Genomic DNA, 17,178 nt, shown 5'->3' with positions numbered 1-17,178 from the left:
TGCCAGATTTGCAGAGATTGTCAAATCTGTGTTTGGAGCTGCAGGTGATGCGAATTAACAAAAGCAAAGGAGGTAGTGGTGATGTGTGGCATTCCGGCGGTTGGATCTCCGACGGGACAGTCGGATTCCGGCGAGATTTCGCCGGAGAAGAAGTTAGGGTTTAGAATGGCAGATCTAGGTTTCTAAAGTGTGGCTCTAAGGTTTTGATGAGTGTAGAAGTAAAGAGGATGTAGAAAAGGCGACAATGGCTTGCGATGGCCGGATTCCGGCGAGATCTCGCCGGAGAAGATGAATAAGAACCCTCTTTTCTCTCTCTAGCTCTCTCTCTCTCTCTAAAAGAGATTAGAAACCCTAATTTTAAGATGAGATGCCCAAATGAAGGCCTTTGATCTTTATTTATAGTTTTTCAAAAAATTATTACCCCCGTAAGTTATCTTGGTACACCCCCCATTTTTATATTTTCTCTTTGGTTTTGTTAGAGTAGAGGTGGTCCATAGGAAAGAGGTTTAATAAAAATTATACTAAAATGATCTACCCCCTTTAAGTTACTGGAGACTCCCTGCATGAGATATTTGTTCCTTGTCTATTGTCATTTTTCTTACTGGGCAACCCCTAAGATGGATAATTCAACCCCTTCCTTGCTCAAGTGTAAAAGCTGACTGGGTTATAGGATAATACTCTCCTTTTACACTATCATTCTAACTATGCTCGTCTTATTAGGAAATTCTTAACAGATCTAATGAAATTTTACAGGGACCTATTTGGGATCCTAACCTACTCTAGGGTAAAATTTGGGACTCTAGTTCTCTAGTTTGATGGGATTTTATTCAAACAAGATGTTTAAGGGTTATTTGGGGTTCAGTCAAAATGGGGTGTCTACACCCTCTCGAAATAGTGGCAGTTACATGTGAAATCAGGCATGAAATAATTGTAAATTGCTCGAATTTATTATGTCTTATTTTTATCAGATGTCTTCTTTGCCATCGTTAGTACCATCATCTCCACAATCTGTGAATGAAACTAATCCTCAAAATCTTGTAGAAGTAGTGTCTGGTGAGAATGTGAATGTTGAGAATGTGAAAGAGGATGATAATTTGCAGATTTCTGATTGTGAGAAAGAGACGACTCAAGAGATTGACACGAATATAGACAAAAAGTTGAGGAAAAAAAAATCTGATGTTTGGGTTTGTTTTGAGGATACAGAACTTGCAGAGAATGGAAATAAGGTTATAAAACATAAATGCAAGGGTTGCCGATCAACATTTACTAAGATGAGAGGTGGTACCACATCTACGCTTAAAAGACATAATTCATGTCAAGCTATGAGTTGGAAAAGACCCAAACAATCTACAATTTCTTTTCCACCTGCTGATGGTAGTAGGGTTGAATTTGGAGGCTTTGCTAGAACTTCCTATGACCAAATGAAGATTGGGGAAATCATTTCCAAGATGATCATTGTGCACGACTATCCATTTAAGATGGTTGAACACACATGGTTCAACATCTTATGTAAGTCTTTAAATCCTAGCTATGAGAAGATGTCAAGGAACACAATTAAAGTAGAGAGCATGAAGGTTTATGAAACTAAGGACGGTGAAAATTTTTTCTTGGGCGCTCTTAGAATTTCCCTTACATCCGATTGTCGGACATCAAACCAAACTATTGGTTATATGTATTTAACTGCTCATTTTGTTGATTCGGATTGTAAGTTACAGAGGCGCATCGTTAGCTTTTGTCATTTGAAGCTACCTCATTTTGGAGTTGTCATAAGTGATGTCATTTCAGTATGTCTAACGGAGTGGGGAATTCATGATAAGGTGCAATCTATCACATTGGATAATGCACAGAATAATGATGTGGCTGCCGATCAATTGAAGATCAATTTCCAGTGAAAGAATAAAGTGCACTACAAGGGAAAGATTTTTCACATTAGATGTTGTGCTCATATTCTTAACTTAATGGTGCATGATGGTCTGAAGGAAATTAATTCAATCATTCAAAAGATAAGGGAAAGTGTTAAATATTTAAAGAAATCTCAATCTCGTCTTTTCAAGTTTGGGAAAATTGCAAGACAACTAGATGTTCCTACTCATTGGAACTCTACTTATCTGATGCTTGACCATGCCTTTACATATAAACATGTTTTTAGTCAATATGCTGCCGGGGATGCAAATTACTAGTGGCTTCCCACTCCACTTGATTGGGAAAAGCAGAAAAAATTTATAAGTTTTTGGGGGTTTTCAATGGAGTGACAATATTATTCTTAGGAACATCTTATCCCACCGCAAATGTCTATGGCTATTTCCATCATCCTTGATTCTAGGTTCAAGATGAAACTAATTGAGTTTTGTTTCCCCAAAATCTATTTAGTCTCCGAGTGTGAAACTCACATAAAAACAGTTTGGGACTCGTTGCATGATGTTTATATAGTCGAGTCTGAGCGCCAATCTACCGCTCAACAAAATTCACAATCATTTCAAAGTGTACAAAGAGTTGATGAATTTGAAGAATTTTGCCAATCTGATGAGACCGTTAGACCTTCAAAGTCAGAGATGGAAACTTAATTAGAGGAAATTCGTTTTAAATGTGACAAAACACTTTTTGATGTTTTGGAGTGGTGGAAAATGAATACAATCAAGTTTCCTACCCTTTCAAGAATGGTAAGGGACATACTCATTATATCAATCACTATAGTTGCTTCTGAGTCTACATTTAGTGCGGGAGGAAGGGTATTGGACCAGTATAGAAGTTCTCTAGCTCCAAAGACAGGGGATGCTTTGATTTGCTTTGGTAGTTTGCTTAGAGTTACTCAGAAGGCCATCTCTCCCCATTCGGTAAGTGTTATATCATAACTTGCAATTTTTTGTTTTCATTATTTTATATATTACTTGTTTATGTAATACTAAACTTTGCAGTGTGATTATGTCGAGGAAGAAGATACAAGAGTTGTTATTCCAGATGGTGGCAAACAAGTTGTAATATTTTGATCAAATAGTCTCAATTTATCAATGTCTTGTTTAATGATCATTGTGTATAACATTAACGTTAACTTATTTTTTTCTTGATTTTTGTAGGTCTTATTATCTTTTAAAGTTTGGACATTGGCAAGAATGACAAGCTGAATTTTCTTTGGAATGATTGTTGTTTTTTGGTAGTTGTTTGATTGTAATTTAATTTAGAACATGAGAACTTATAATATTTAATATTTGTGTGATGGCAATGCAATTTCGGAACAAGTAAAACTTTTTCTAAGCAGTTGTAATTTATAGGTTATGAGAACTTATGTATTGTAATTTACATTAAGCATTTGGGTTGGGTTGGGAGAACCTATCACTTATGTCATGTATTGTAATTTTCAGGTTGTTTTGTATTTGATTCAATATTCTTACAGGCTATGTAATTATTTAATTTGATTATACATGACAGGTCCAAAAAAGCCTCAAATACGTAGGATTTTGAGGCCCAATTGGCCCATTAAGGCTCGCGATTCGATAAAGCTCGGCTCGTCTTGACTCGTTAAGCTCAATACCTAAGCTCGGGCTTGGCTCGGCCTGGCTCACGAGCGTCTTGCGAGCCTAACCGAGCTCGTTAATTGGCCAATTGGGCTCCAAAATCCTACATATTTTTGGCTTTTTTGGACCTGTCCTGTACAACCAAATTAAATATTTACATAACCTTTAAAGATGTTGAATCAAATCCAACACAACATGAAAATTACCACACATGACATATGTGATAGGTTCTCACAATCCAACCTAAATGCATAATGTAAATTACAATATATAAGTTCTAATAACCTGTAAATTACAACAACTACATTAGAAAAAGTTTTACTTGTTTCTAAATTGCACTGCCATTTCACACAAATATTAAATACCATAAGTTCTCATGTTCTAAATTAAATTACAATCAAAGAACTACCAAACTACAACAATCATTCCAAAGAAAATTCAGCTTGCTATTCTTGCAAATTCCAAACTTCAAAAGATAATCAGACTTACACAAATCAAGAAAAAAATAAATCAACTTTAATGTTATACACAATGATCATTAAACAAGACCTTGATAAATTATGACTATTAGTTCAAAATACCAACTACATATTACAACCTGTTCGCCACCATCTGGAATAACAACTCTTGTATCTTCCTTGACATAATCACACTGCAAAGTTTAGTGTTATATAAGCAAGTAATATATAAAATAATGGAATAAAAAAATTGTAAGTTATGATATGACACTTACCGAAGGGGGAGAGATGACCTTCTAAGTAGAAAACTTCTATACTAGTCTATTACCCCTCCTCCCGCACTAAATGCAAACTCAGAAGCAACTATAGTGATTGGTATAGTGAGTAGGTCCCTTGCCATTCTTGAAAGGGTAGGAAACTTGAGTGTTCATTTTCCACCAGTCAAAACATCAAAAAGTGTTTTGTCGCATTTCAAGCGAATTTCCTCCAAATAAGTGTCCATCTCTGACTTGGAAAGTCTAACAATCTCAGTAGATTGGCAAAATTCTTCAAATTCATCAACTCTTTGTACACTTTGAAATGATTGTGAATTTTGCTCAACGGTAGATTGGTGCTCGGACTCGACTATATAAATATCATACAATGAGTCCCGAATTGTTTTCATGTGAGTTTCACACTCAAAGACTGAATAGATTCCTGGGAAACAAAACTCAATTAGTTTCATCTTGTACTTAGGATCAATGATGCTGGAAATAACCATAAACAAATTGCAGTCACCCCAGTACGTGTAAAATTTTCACCCATAATCATTGCCATTCCTGCCATATACTCATCATCAAAAAGTAAGTGCGTAGTCAACTCATGTTTAATTTTCCACACTTTAGAAAGAAAAACATTTGCAGTGGGATAAGATGTTCCTGAGAATAATTTTGTCACTCCATTGAAAACCCTAAAAAACTTGTAAATTTTTATTGCCTTGTCCCAATTAAGGGGAGTATGAAGGCACTTGTAATTTGCATCCTTAGTAGCATATTTACTAAAAACATGCTTATATGTGAAGGCATGGTCAAGCATCAGATAAGTAGAATTCCAATGAGTAGGAACCTTTATATGCAACCCTTTAAAAATAGGAACATTTAGTTGTCTTGAAATTTCCCCAAACTTGAAAAGACAGGATGGAGATTTCGTTAAATATTTAACACTTTCCCTTATCTTTTGAATGATTGGATCAATTTCCTTAACATCATCCTGCATCATTAAGTTAAGAATATGGGCACAACATCTAATGTGAAAAATCTTTCCCTTGTAGTGCAATTTATTCCTTGACTGGAAATTGATCTTCAATTGATCGGCAACAACATTATTATTCCATGCATTATCCAATGTGATGGATTGCACATGTTGAAATTGCTTCACTTATGACAACTCCAAAATAGATTGGCTCCAAATCACAAAAGCTAATGATAAACACATGTAACTTCCAATCCGAATCAACAAAATGAGCAGTTAAACACATGTAACCAATAGTTTGGTTTGATGTTCAACAATCAAATGTAAGGGAAATTCTACCAGCACCTTTGAATTTTTTTTTTCAACATCTTCCCAAGTTCATAAACCTTCATGCACTCTACTTTGATTGTGTTCCTTGACATCTTCTCATAGTTAGGATTTAAAGATTTACATAAGATGTTGAACCATGTGTGTTCAACCATCTTAAATGGGTACTCATGCGCAATGATCATCTTGGCAATGATTTCCCCAATCTTCATTGGTCATAGGAAATTATAGTAAAGCCTTCAAATTCAATCCCAATACCATCAGTAGGTAGAAGCAAATTGTAGATTGTTTGGGTCTTTTCGAACTCAAAGCTTGACGTGAAGTTTGATGCCCAACAATCAAATGTAAGGGAAATTCTACCAATACCCTTGAAATTTTTTTTTTCAACTTCTTCCCAGTTTAATAAACCTTCATGCACTCTACTTTAATTGTGTTCCTTGACATCTTCTCATAGCTAGGATTTAAGACTTAAATAAGATGTTGAATTATGTGTGTTCAACCATCTTAAATGGGTACTCATGCGCAATGATCATCTTGTCAATGATTTTCTTAATCTTCATTTGGTCATAGGAAGCTATAGCAAAACCTCTAAATTCAATCCCACTACCATCAACAGGTGGAAAAGAAATTGTTGATTGATTGGGTCTTTTATAACTCAAAGCTTGACATGAATTCATATGCCTTTTAAGCATAGATGTGGTACCACCTCTCATCTTAGTAAATGTTGATTTACAACCTTTGCATTTATGTTTTATAACCTTCTTTCCTTTCTCTGTAAGTTTATTATCCTCAAAACAAACCCAAACATTATATTTTTTTCCTCAACTTTTTTGTCTAGATTCGTGTCAATATCTTGAGTTGTATCATTCTCACTATCAGAAATCTGCAGATTATCATCATCATTCACATTCTCAACATTTACATTCTCACCAAACACTACTTCTGCAAGATTTGAGGGATTAGTTTCATTCACAGATTGTTGAGATGATGGTACTGACGATGGCAATGAAGACAATTGATTAAAAAAATAAGACATAAATTCGAGCAATTCACAAGTATTTCATGCTTGATCTCACATGTAACTGCCACCATTTCGAGAGGGAAAGTTGCAAATCTTTAGGTTGCCTAAATTTAATATAAAAAAAAAAACAAAACACAACTATCCACTCTTTATGTACGAAATCTCAAAGGTTCTGTGTATATTGATCATGTTCTTGTCTCTAACCATTCAAGTTGAGCATTTGCCTCAATCGTAAGGTATGTCTTGTCTAATTCTCTCTTATATTTTTCAATGCATTTCATACTAATGGTGGCAAAGAGCTTCCCAATCAAGTTACCTAGCACACCTACAGTGAATGTAATAGCCTACTGCCCCTACCATGCTTCTGATAGTGCATCCAAATAGGGAAAAGATCTGAAAACTAGCATTCTAAAACTACCATGCTTCTGTAACTGTTTGCGACTTTTATTCATTCGAAAACTAGTGTGGATGGTCCATATACCCATCAGGCCATCACAGATAAGGTAACAAACTTTTCTGAGAACTGAATTTTCTATATAGCATGCTCCTTTCTGAGAACAAACACAATTATCAAGGAGGCTCACATCGAATATGAAATCTGATGCTCGCCGGTCACCACACTAACTTGACTCTTTTCCGGTTCCTCTTTCTTCCTCTGCAATGCAACATTTCCGACGGATGGGGAACAATAAGATGGGGGTAGAAGAACAAGGCATTTGGAGAATCACATTAATAGAGCATCGTGGATGAATGCCAATTTGGGCTAGCAGTAATTGCAACAAGTGACAAAGTTAACTTCAGATGCCTCTGATTTGCAAATTGTGCATGCACCACTTGAAAGTTCAAACCAGAAACCATTTGCTAGAGTTAGGATCCCAAGTGAAAGATAATTCTCAAAGAGACTCAAGATTGGACTTCCACTAACATGAAGCCCTTGTCATAGGAATAAGCAGATCCCATGGTCTTGGATCAGGTAAATTCTCGGTGGAATTCTTATTCCATCGAAAATGACCATGGAAGCAGGGATAGAAGTCATAGAACCCGTGGTGCCTTGCAGGAGGAGCAACATCAATCAAGGTAGTCATTTATTTGGGTTAAAATTGACGTCTTCAAAGCAAGAAGCATGGAAAATACACTTTTCTCCGCGGTTTAGGAGATGGAAAAAGCTAATCCCATTATGGGTGACCTCTAGGTAGGATGCAGAGGAGAGGTATTTGAAGCAGGTAACTGGTTTCAATAGAGTTGGGTGTAATGAAGCGATTATGGCCCTTGGAGCTAGCTTGGGCAAGGTGAAAGCACAGTGGATGGTTTCTTTGCATGTAGAATTTGCAAGGGTCCCTGTGCAATCGCCAGTAGATTTGAGAACCGTCTAATTTCGTTAGTGTAGAGGTTGAGGAGATCGCCTTCTCGGTGAAGGTTATAATGGAAGAAGGCCAAACCCATACAACCCAATGGTCGAAAGAGAAAAATTCATGGGAGAATAAAATGGACTTGGGGGAACACCCCCACATTTGAAGATAGATGATAATTGAAACCAGACAAGGCTGGTTGGTGACAACAAATGTGATGTGGTGCACATTGATGGGGTGTTAATCAATCAGAGGAAATCAGAGGAGGGAACTCAGATAAATGGGACCCACTTGATAGATTTTCAAATTTCACAATGGAGAGATTAAGACAAAGCTCTATTTTCAATCAACTTTGTTAGTCGGCTTTTTGCTCGGCATCCAGAGCAGGGCATGACCATTAATGATCGAGAGATCTGATAACCAATGGTCGAGCCTAGAGAGGGTATCTTTATCAACTTAAGGGATTACCAATAAAATCTCCCAGACTTCTACATCTACACACGTGTTGTTCCAATATGTGTTATCAGGTGGTGTCTTTATCAACTTAGGCTTTGTCTGGATTGCAGGAATCAGGAATAGGAATTGCCATAATATTCTGATTCCTATTCTGATTCTCACTTGAATGAAATGAAAAAAAAAATTAAAATAAAATTTTAATTCAAAAAATTCTATTAAAATTTCATTCGGCTCAGGGCGGAATCAGAATACCACCTCCTGGGGTGGGAAACAAATTCAAGCATTTTCCTCCCTCCAATTCTGCTCTGGTGTCAATTACACCGTCTTTATTCCGCTCTTTTTTTAATCAAATGGCAGAATCGGCATAATTGGATCAGATCCCGATTCCAACGCCTGATTCCAACAATCCAAATGCATCCGTGGGGGAAAGGTTGCGAGTGTCCCACCAGTGTTGTAAGTGATGGTGGGGCCTGCATGGGGCGTCCTTATCAACTTAGGGAAACGTTTAAAGTGTTATTAAAGTAGCCTTTGTTGCCGTGAATAGGTCAAGGAGGGCATTTTGCGGCGTCACATAATTTGTACTTATTCATTACAATAGCCTTCACTATAAAGGATTCTTGAGGCGGCTAATACCCCATGTTCACCTTTGGTCACAAATAGCCACTCATTATATCCTCTTTTCCCAGCCCCCTAGTTTTCCTTTGCATATCTCCCTTGAAGTCTTTCTGATCACCTCCATTTAGATCAAAAAGATCAAATCTCTCCACTAGCCTCAATTATTTGAACAGAATAGCTTTGCATCTATGTCTCTATGATTTGTTATTTTTTTTCTAAATATTACTACTGCAACTTTATAATTACGATATGTTTTGAGTTTTATTCATCCTAAGAGTAAGTTTTTTATATGAAAATATAACATTATATTTTCTTTCCTATCTAAAGTTTTAATATATTGCTTCTTATAATAAAAAAATTGAGAATTGGTTCAAATATTTTGGAAAATCCGTGAGCTTTTTTTCGTAGTTTGCCAAATATGACACTTGATACCAGTGTCAGATTCCCACGGTCATGTAGTCATACCCTTACTGATGTAAAATAGCTTTGCATGGATGTATACAAGGAAAAATCCATACAAACTAGGAATTTTTTTATCACCAAGTGAAGAAGTGCGCAATCACATACTATTCCTCCACCCCAAGCTTATTTTTCAAGAAATAAAACCACATGATGCGCCGGATTTTGATTTCGTTGAATGGTTGGTGAGAATTCACAAAAACAAAGTACAGGGAAAAAAGTTCCTGAACCCCCTCAAACTCTCTCAAATTTCTTTAAAACCCTTCTTTATTCCTTAAACTGGTCATAAATTCATAATAACCCAGATTTAATCTAAAGTATTAATGGGTGATAAGGAGAAGAAAAAAAAAATGAAAATGAGTTCTCTCAAATTTCTTTAAAACCCTTCTTTATTCCTTAAATTGGTCATAAATTCATAATAGCCCATATTTAATCTAAAGTATTAATGGGTGATAAGGGGAAGAAAAAAATGAAAATGGGTTAAAAATTAAAATTTGAGGAGTTCGGGACTTCGGGCCGTAAAAAAACACTTATTCTGTGAATGTGTGAAGGCCTTTTGTCGGAGCCGTACGCCTTTTATGCCTTCATCCCTTGTGGCTTACATTTCAGTGACAATACCTTTTGCATTTTTGGAGCGCCTCGCCCCGAGGCTTACCCCTTAGCCTTTGAAAACACCAATTAGGATTGCAGCATTTAAGATTGCTCTAGTCTTTGAAAACACCAATTAGGATTGCAGCATTTAAGATTGCTCTAACATGAATGATATTCATATTTAGCAGGGATAACATGCCCAGTAGTAATTTCTTTTGCAAAATATTGATTTTTTTTTCGCTATCCTTGTTCGATTTAAATTCTTTTTTCTTTTCTTACAGCTGATTGGGATGTTTCTTATTTTTCTGGCATTGTGAAATGTTTCAGTGGCTTTCAAGTTGTCAAAAAGAAAAGCCGATGATAGCCTGCAGCTCCTTCACAATATTCTTTTTGGAAAAAGATCGAAGGTGAAGTTCCATTTTTCATGCTTTCTTATTTGACTTAATTTTGTCTCTTATATTTGCTAGCCTGATTTGACTTTGTTGTACAATTCTTGTTTATGTTATTTATTTTTCTCGTGTAGATATTTCATTTGAAGAAAAATATATTCCAGTTTTCTGGCTTTGTCTGGGTTGAGAATGAGGTATTATAAGTTTGTAACCCATATCTTAACGAAGTATCCTTTTGACCTTTTCCTTGCCATATTAGTATTCATGCGCATAACTTTGAGCATATACTACCATCATGAATGTCTCATCTTTGTTTCTGCCATTACCTTGTTCACCCTTTTTTTTTTGGCAGGAAAAACAAAGAGTAAAAGTAAAAGAAAAACTTGATAAGTGTGTTAAGGATAAGTTGCTGGATTTTTGTGATGTGCTTGATATCCCTGTTAATAAGACTACTACAAAGAAGGTCGGTCCATCATACATTATGCTCTCTGGTGTCTATCCCATTTATTGCTATGAAGAATTATTTTATCACATTGTTTTCATTTTCAGGAAGAGCTCTCTACAAGATTATTAGAATTTTTGGAATCACCACATGCTACCACAGAAGTTTCACTTGCTGAGAAGGAGCAGGTTTTATATTTACTAATGTATTTATTGAGGTTAAGTTGTTATGTTGGTAGCTATCTGATGTGATTTATTACTTTTCTCAGTCACGTAAAAGTAAAAAACGTAAGAGGAGAGCCAAAGGGACCAAAGAAACGATATCTGCCGGGGACACTACCAAAGTATCAGCTAAGGTCATTGTCTCCTTCAATTCCAAGCTTGTGCATCTTGCTTTTGTCTCCTCTAGTGTAGTGAGGTGTATTTTTCATTGGGTGTCTTCTATTGCACTTATGCATACAAGAATAACACAATATAATCACCATGCTTTTCTAATGATCTCATGAGTATTTGAGAATTTGAGATTGCTATATTTACTTTTACATTAGCATACAAGGATGAATGTATATGAAATGATTTGGAGCCCCATGAGACTTGTGAATTTGTACAATGTTACGGAAAGATTTTCAATGACTAGAGATGACACCCTACTTGTGAGCATTCAACATTGTGATGGTTATGGATGGTAAAGAAATTGACAAAATGATTAACTAGTACAAATCCAATGGGAGGTTTTGCTTGCTGCTAGCCACCTCTTCATTTTGAAGGAGTGCCAAACGTGTTTCCCATCTATGACCAGTCCTTGTTAAGTCTATCCATTTCATTTAGTATTCAACTAGGAATTTCTAGTGTGGAATTATCATTTAGCAATTAGATTTCTCACTTGTGTCAAAAAGAAAAGAAAAAGGAAAAAAGAGAAGTTAATATCATAGAGTAGAAATGCTTAGCTCATATACACCTATTCTTATTTAGCCTACCTTTCACTTGGTGCTCCTGTTGTATTTTAACAATTTATTCATTTGAGGGATGAGTGATGCCATTCTACATGGATTCATCTTTCTAAAATATGGGAAGTTCAGAATTGCAAACACTCAAAATTTTCATGCTCAATTCCTCCTTAAACCTTAACTGCTGACCAACACTTTAGCACTGCTTAGTTGCGCTATGCGGGTACTTGTATGCCTTGAATTCCAATGAAATTGAGAAGTATTGAGTCTGAAGTAAAATTTGTAACTTTTTAGTCAACATGTTTGAAAGCGTATTTACTTATAGAGAATTTAACTATAAAAATGTACATAATTTTATTAAAAAAGTTAGCTGTGATTATTGAAAATCAAATTATCAACACATTTGTATTATCTTATTTTTCCATTTCAAAAAAATTATCAACACAATTTAGAGTTATTTATACAAACTGGAAATAAAATCCCATGTTGAAATTATTAGAAGATGCAAGTAGAAAGTAATTACCTTAGGGGGAGAGGTGAGATGGGAGTTTTATGTTTGATAATTAGTGATTTTAGGTTTTGAATTTTCCCCCTCAATGACAGGCATCTGCTTATGCTTGTGTGTACTGGCCTCCGTTTTTGACAATTTTTTTTGGGAGTGAGTTCCTCCGTTTTTAACTTCTTTTTTTTTTTTGTGTGGTGAGTTCCGATATGAAACATGTTACTTGCATTACAACCATTTTAGTGTTTTTGTAGTGCCATCAAATTATCTCCTATGCCTGCTCAACCATTATATTCACCATTTTGCTTGTTTATTTATTTTTGTCTTGGGTGAACACATCCTACCTTCAGAAACAAAAAAGGAGCCATGACATTGTTGAGGCTAAAAAGACAGGAAAAGACTATTCCAGAGCCAAGAGAAAAGTTGTTTATGAAGATGAAGGTGAGCCTGCAAGCACCAAAAGTGATGCTTCTAATGAAGACGACGATGACACAATCCAGGAAGAAGAGAGTGACCGTGTGGAGTGCGAATCAGAGGAAGAGGAAGATGAATCCAAGCAGCATGTGGAGAGCAGTAAAGGTTCTGACAAGAAACAAATGAAGAAGGGGTCCAAGGCCAAGCCAAAGGAAAAAGTGACGCCAGTCAAAAAGAGTTCCCCTGCAAAACCTCTGAAAAGTTCTAAATCTACTTCAAAGGAAAGCGTCTCTTCTGATGAAGATGATAGTGATAAAGAGGAGGAAGAGGAAGAGGAAGAGGAAGAGAATCTAAATGTGAATGTCGAAACCAAAAAAGGTTCTGCTAAGCAGCAAAGTAAGAAGGGATCCAGGGGCAAGACAAAGGAAAAGGTGACACCAGTCAAAAAGAGTTCCCCAGCAAAACCTGTGAAAAGTCCTAAATCTGCTTCTAAGGGAAGTGCTCCTTCTGATAGAGATGATAGTGACGCAGTGAAGGAAGAAGAGAGTGACTCCGTGGCCAGTGAATCAGGTGAAGAGGAAGAGAAAGCCTCAGCGGCCAAGACTAAGGAAAAAGCTATTCCTGTAAAAAAGGCCCCACCTGCAAAAGCCATTAGAACCTCTCGTAAATCTGTTTCAAAAGGTAAGCCAGTTGGCGCTAGCACTTCTTCCCCAGCTGCATCTTCCAAATCCAAGGGCTTGCCAAGTAAAACTCAAGAGGAGGATAAAAAGGGAAGCCGCGAGAGTCCGAGTAAATCTGCCAAGGATAAAAAGTCGAGCAAGTCTACGGCAATAGTTTCTGGAAAGGAGAAAGGTGTGGTACCTTCCTATTTCATGGCTATCTTAAACGCAGTGCATGCACATTCTGGTACTGTATTGGCTTTTGAATTACACTTATTTAGAATAACCTATACATGCAGTTTTTTTAGCCTTTACCTGTTTCTAGTGTCATCTGAGCATTCTTATTCTAATAATTCCAGGAACAGTAGTTCCAAGCTTCTGGATATTCCTTCTCATTGGATAAAAGACAATCCTGTTGGCCCTGTAGTATGGATAACTAAGATTTTGCAACCCATGCTCATTTAAATGTCATGGCTGAGAATGGATAAATTGTTACTGCTCTTCCAAATTCGTTGCATTCAATATCTTGATCTTACATTCTGAAAATTGAAAATTGGTTCTTATTTGCTTCTGCAATTATTTTAATTAAACTTATTTCCAAATGGGTCATTAATGTCTCTTTGGAAGCCATGAACCGTTTCATTTGTAAAACCATCTCAACCCTTATTCACAATTATTCGTATTAAACTTCAAAGCTAAATAGCATATAAGATATGCATATAATTTCTAGAGAGAGAGAGAGAGAGAGAGAGAGAGAGAGAGAGAGAGATCGGCCGTCTGCAGGCCTCCTTTCTGCTTTCGTTCCTCCTTTTTCACTTGCTTCTTCCTTCTAGGGTTCTTCTCTTCTAACTGCACAAACCCTAAATCGGATTTTCCTTTTGTAGACCTTTATATCCCAAGATGAAAACCTCTTCTCACTTACACATAGATTAAGCTTAGGGGATGATGGAGGCTGGGTGGGTGCGTGGGTGGGTGGACAATGGGGAAAAAGAACAGATCTGGGTTTGTGAGTGAGAAGGAGAGAAGAATGTTGGAGTCTTGGATGCGTGGTGGTTACAGAGAGGGTTGTGGCGGCGGGTAAGGAGACCGCGGTTTGCGAAGGTCACCGGACTACGGCCAAATGTCGGATCTTCCCTTGCTTTTTTCCCTTCTTTCTTTGTTTTTCTCATCTTGAAACCCTCATTTCGGATTCCTGTGGATGAAAATGGAGATGATTGTGCTGGTTTTAATGGAGGGGCTTGGTGGCTTGAGGTTAGGGTTTCGTGGCTAGCGGCAATGGAGGTCGTCAGATTCAGAGTTTTTTGAGGAAGAGACCATAGTGAGAACCAAAACATCGCCGGGGAGACCGAATTTGGCTGGTGGAGGCCTTTGGAAGGCCTTTGGGAGGCTGGATCTGACCGGAGGTCCTGCTTGATCCAAAGCTATGACTCAGAAGCTTTGGCTTTTGGCCGGAGGATGGATTTAGAGGTCGTGGGGGCCCTAGAGGCCGGAGCTGGAAGGATGTTGAGGCCGTAGAGGTTGGGGAGGTCGTGGGAGGCCATGGAGGTAGTGAGAAGCCCGTGGGTTGCTGGATATAGCAATGAAGAGGAGGATGGAAGAAACAGATTTGGTGCCGAATTTAATGGGGTCCGTAGGAGCTCGGCGGTGGTGCGGGGTGGAGGCCGCCAGAGATCGGGTGGTGAAGATGGCTATCGTGCACGGTTAGGGGCTCTCAATAGCTCTAGGTCTTCGAACGGGATTTTTGAAAATCGAAATCTGTAGCTGGTGGAGAAGTCTTTGTGGCATGGTGGACACGTATCATGACTTGATGGGGCCCACAAATATGGCACTTTTTTGGGATTCGATACAAGTAGGCAATTGGATATGTAAGCTACTTCTATTGTATGTAGGGGGCGATATTGTTGTAGCCTGTAGGGGATAACTTATCCCTTATTTGGAGCTTTTTGGAATAATAAATGCCAATTTTCAAAGAAAAAAAGATATGCATATAATTTCTAAAGCTATGCAAAAAGGACGTAAAGTTTCCCTTGGGGTTTTAGGGTTTTAACTCAAGTAAGCATGTGGAAACCGTTGGGAAGGCTCACATATTTATGTAAAAAATCAAGTGTCCAATTTACAGTAATTCAAGCAGTTTACTTATAAAACCCTAGCCGGAATTTAATCCATAGATGTCTTTGGTCCGGTGTTTCTGAAATTGCATTGACTATAAACAATAATTGGAGAAAATTTTTCTTAACAAAGACTAGTTCTTAAATTATATTACACTGTAGCAAGAGCAACAAAGTTTTAATTAATAATATAATAAACTGTAACCAATAAAGCAAAAACTTTTTATTGTGGCATCAGGAAAAGGCAAGGCTAGCAGAAAGGCCAAGGCAGAACCCAGCAGGGAAGAGATGCATGCTGCAGTCGCTGATATTTTGAAAGAAGTGGACTTCAATACTGTGAGTAATTCCAACACAATATAGTTTTTATGGGTGTTTTCTATTTCAGTTGTTTTTTTGGTTTTTCACTGAAACTTCTTTGCTGTTTGAAATGCAGGCAACCTTGTCTGATATTCTCAAGCAACTAGGTATGGTGTGCCCACTCTTAAAGCCTGTTCTGAAATATTTCTTTCCTGTGTTTGAAAAGATTTAATGTGCTACCCATTAATATTTATTTTGGCTGGTATTCCTGATGTCAAGGCATTGCTTTTGTCCATTATGATTATCTACTGTTACTAGTATCCCCAAGTCCATGCTATGCATGGGTGTAAAATGGTGGGCCCCACAACATCAAAACATGTGTGTAAAAGGTGGGCCACACACCAACAAATCATGAGGTGTAAAATGATAGGCCCCCCATCCTATAAAACATTGGTGGCCCCATCCATCAACAACATGAGGTGCAAAATGGTAGACCCCACACTAATGCATTGGTTAGAGATGTAAATTGGTGGGCCTCACCATCATGGCATGAGGTGTAAAATAGTGGGCCCCACGAGGTATAAAGAAAATGTTTTCAAATAAAATTTTTTCTTGAAAAAAACGAATGACAACGGAAAGAAACATGCTTAGCATTTATTTTCGATTATGGATAGCTCTAGATTTAACATTGGAGTCTACTCTTGTTTAGGGGTGCACTTCAAGATGGATCTGATGCATAAAAAAGCAGAAGTGAAGGAAATAATTGAAGAAGTGATAAACGATATGACTGATGATGAAGAGGATGGAGATGAAGGTGAAGAAGATGATGCAGAGGAAGGGGATGAAGGTGCAGAGGAGCCGGACAATGATGATGATGCCTAACTTGTCCAAATTGTTTGGAAAATACACACTGGCTTACTCATTGGTGTGGCAAATGGATGGTATGTTTCTCAGTCTCCCACTAACTCATCTGTAAAATAGGCTTATTAATTTCACATAGAAGTTAGATTGTTAGGGAGCAGGGGCATATCTAACCATTATAGATGGATGCCGGTTGACTGTATTGTACATTAGACCTATCTCTTGTTTGCAAGTAGTTTCCCAGTGTATTCTTTTTTCTCCATACAATTTTTTTTTAGTTGCAGTACTTATTGGACCGAAGTGCCCTCCTCTCTTAAAGTCTTTTTTGTAGTGTAGTTTTTTCGTTTTTTTTACTGTTTGCATTTTAAGAGGGAGGATATTCTTGGTTATGGATCAGCTGAGAGAATGGGGTGTGGTATAGAGCACATTACTTCATTGGATTAGAAGGGTCTTTAAAGCTTTTGGTTTTGAAATTGCTTCTTTACATGCATTTTCATGTCTATTTAGGAATTGATGTCCATGATGAATTTTTTGTGACGAAA

The 17,178-nt window shown here is 37.2% G+C and overlaps 1 protein-coding gene across 1 annotated transcript in view; it reads left to right on the top strand.

Moving 5' to 3' along the window:
- LOC143889907 (DEK domain-containing chromatin-associated protein 2-like) overlaps nucleotides 1-16,936 on the top strand; it is a 33,019-nt gene extending 16,083 nt beyond the window's left edge. The window contains exons 3-11 of the mRNA XM_077394304.1: nucleotides 10,346-10,425; nucleotides 10,542-10,601; nucleotides 10,760-10,870; nucleotides 10,957-11,037; nucleotides 11,118-11,204; nucleotides 12,648-13,563; nucleotides 15,717-15,814; nucleotides 15,912-15,942; nucleotides 16,485-16,936. Coding sequence (XP_077250419.1) covers nucleotides 10,346-10,425; nucleotides 10,542-10,601; nucleotides 10,760-10,870; nucleotides 10,957-11,037; nucleotides 11,118-11,204; nucleotides 12,648-13,563; nucleotides 15,717-15,814; nucleotides 15,912-15,942; nucleotides 16,485-16,657 — 1,637 coding nt within the window. The 3' untranslated portion in view covers nucleotides 16,658-16,936. The remainder of the gene's footprint in view (nucleotides 1-10,345; nucleotides 10,426-10,541; nucleotides 10,602-10,759; nucleotides 10,871-10,956; nucleotides 11,038-11,117; nucleotides 11,205-12,647; nucleotides 13,564-15,716; nucleotides 15,815-15,911; nucleotides 15,943-16,484) is intronic.
- The last annotated feature ends 242 nt before the right edge of the window (nucleotides 16,937-17,178 follow it).

Source organism: Tasmannia lanceolata, unplaced genomic scaffold (assembly GCF_043159265.1).
Source record: "Tasmannia lanceolata isolate RefF3 unplaced genomic scaffold, GAP_Taslan_0.1 ptg000013l, whole genome shotgun sequence".
NCBI classification, from domain to species: Eukaryota; Viridiplantae; Streptophyta; class Magnoliopsida; order Canellales; family Winteraceae; genus Tasmannia; species Tasmannia lanceolata.
This window is presented reverse-complemented; position numbering and strand designations above follow the sequence as displayed.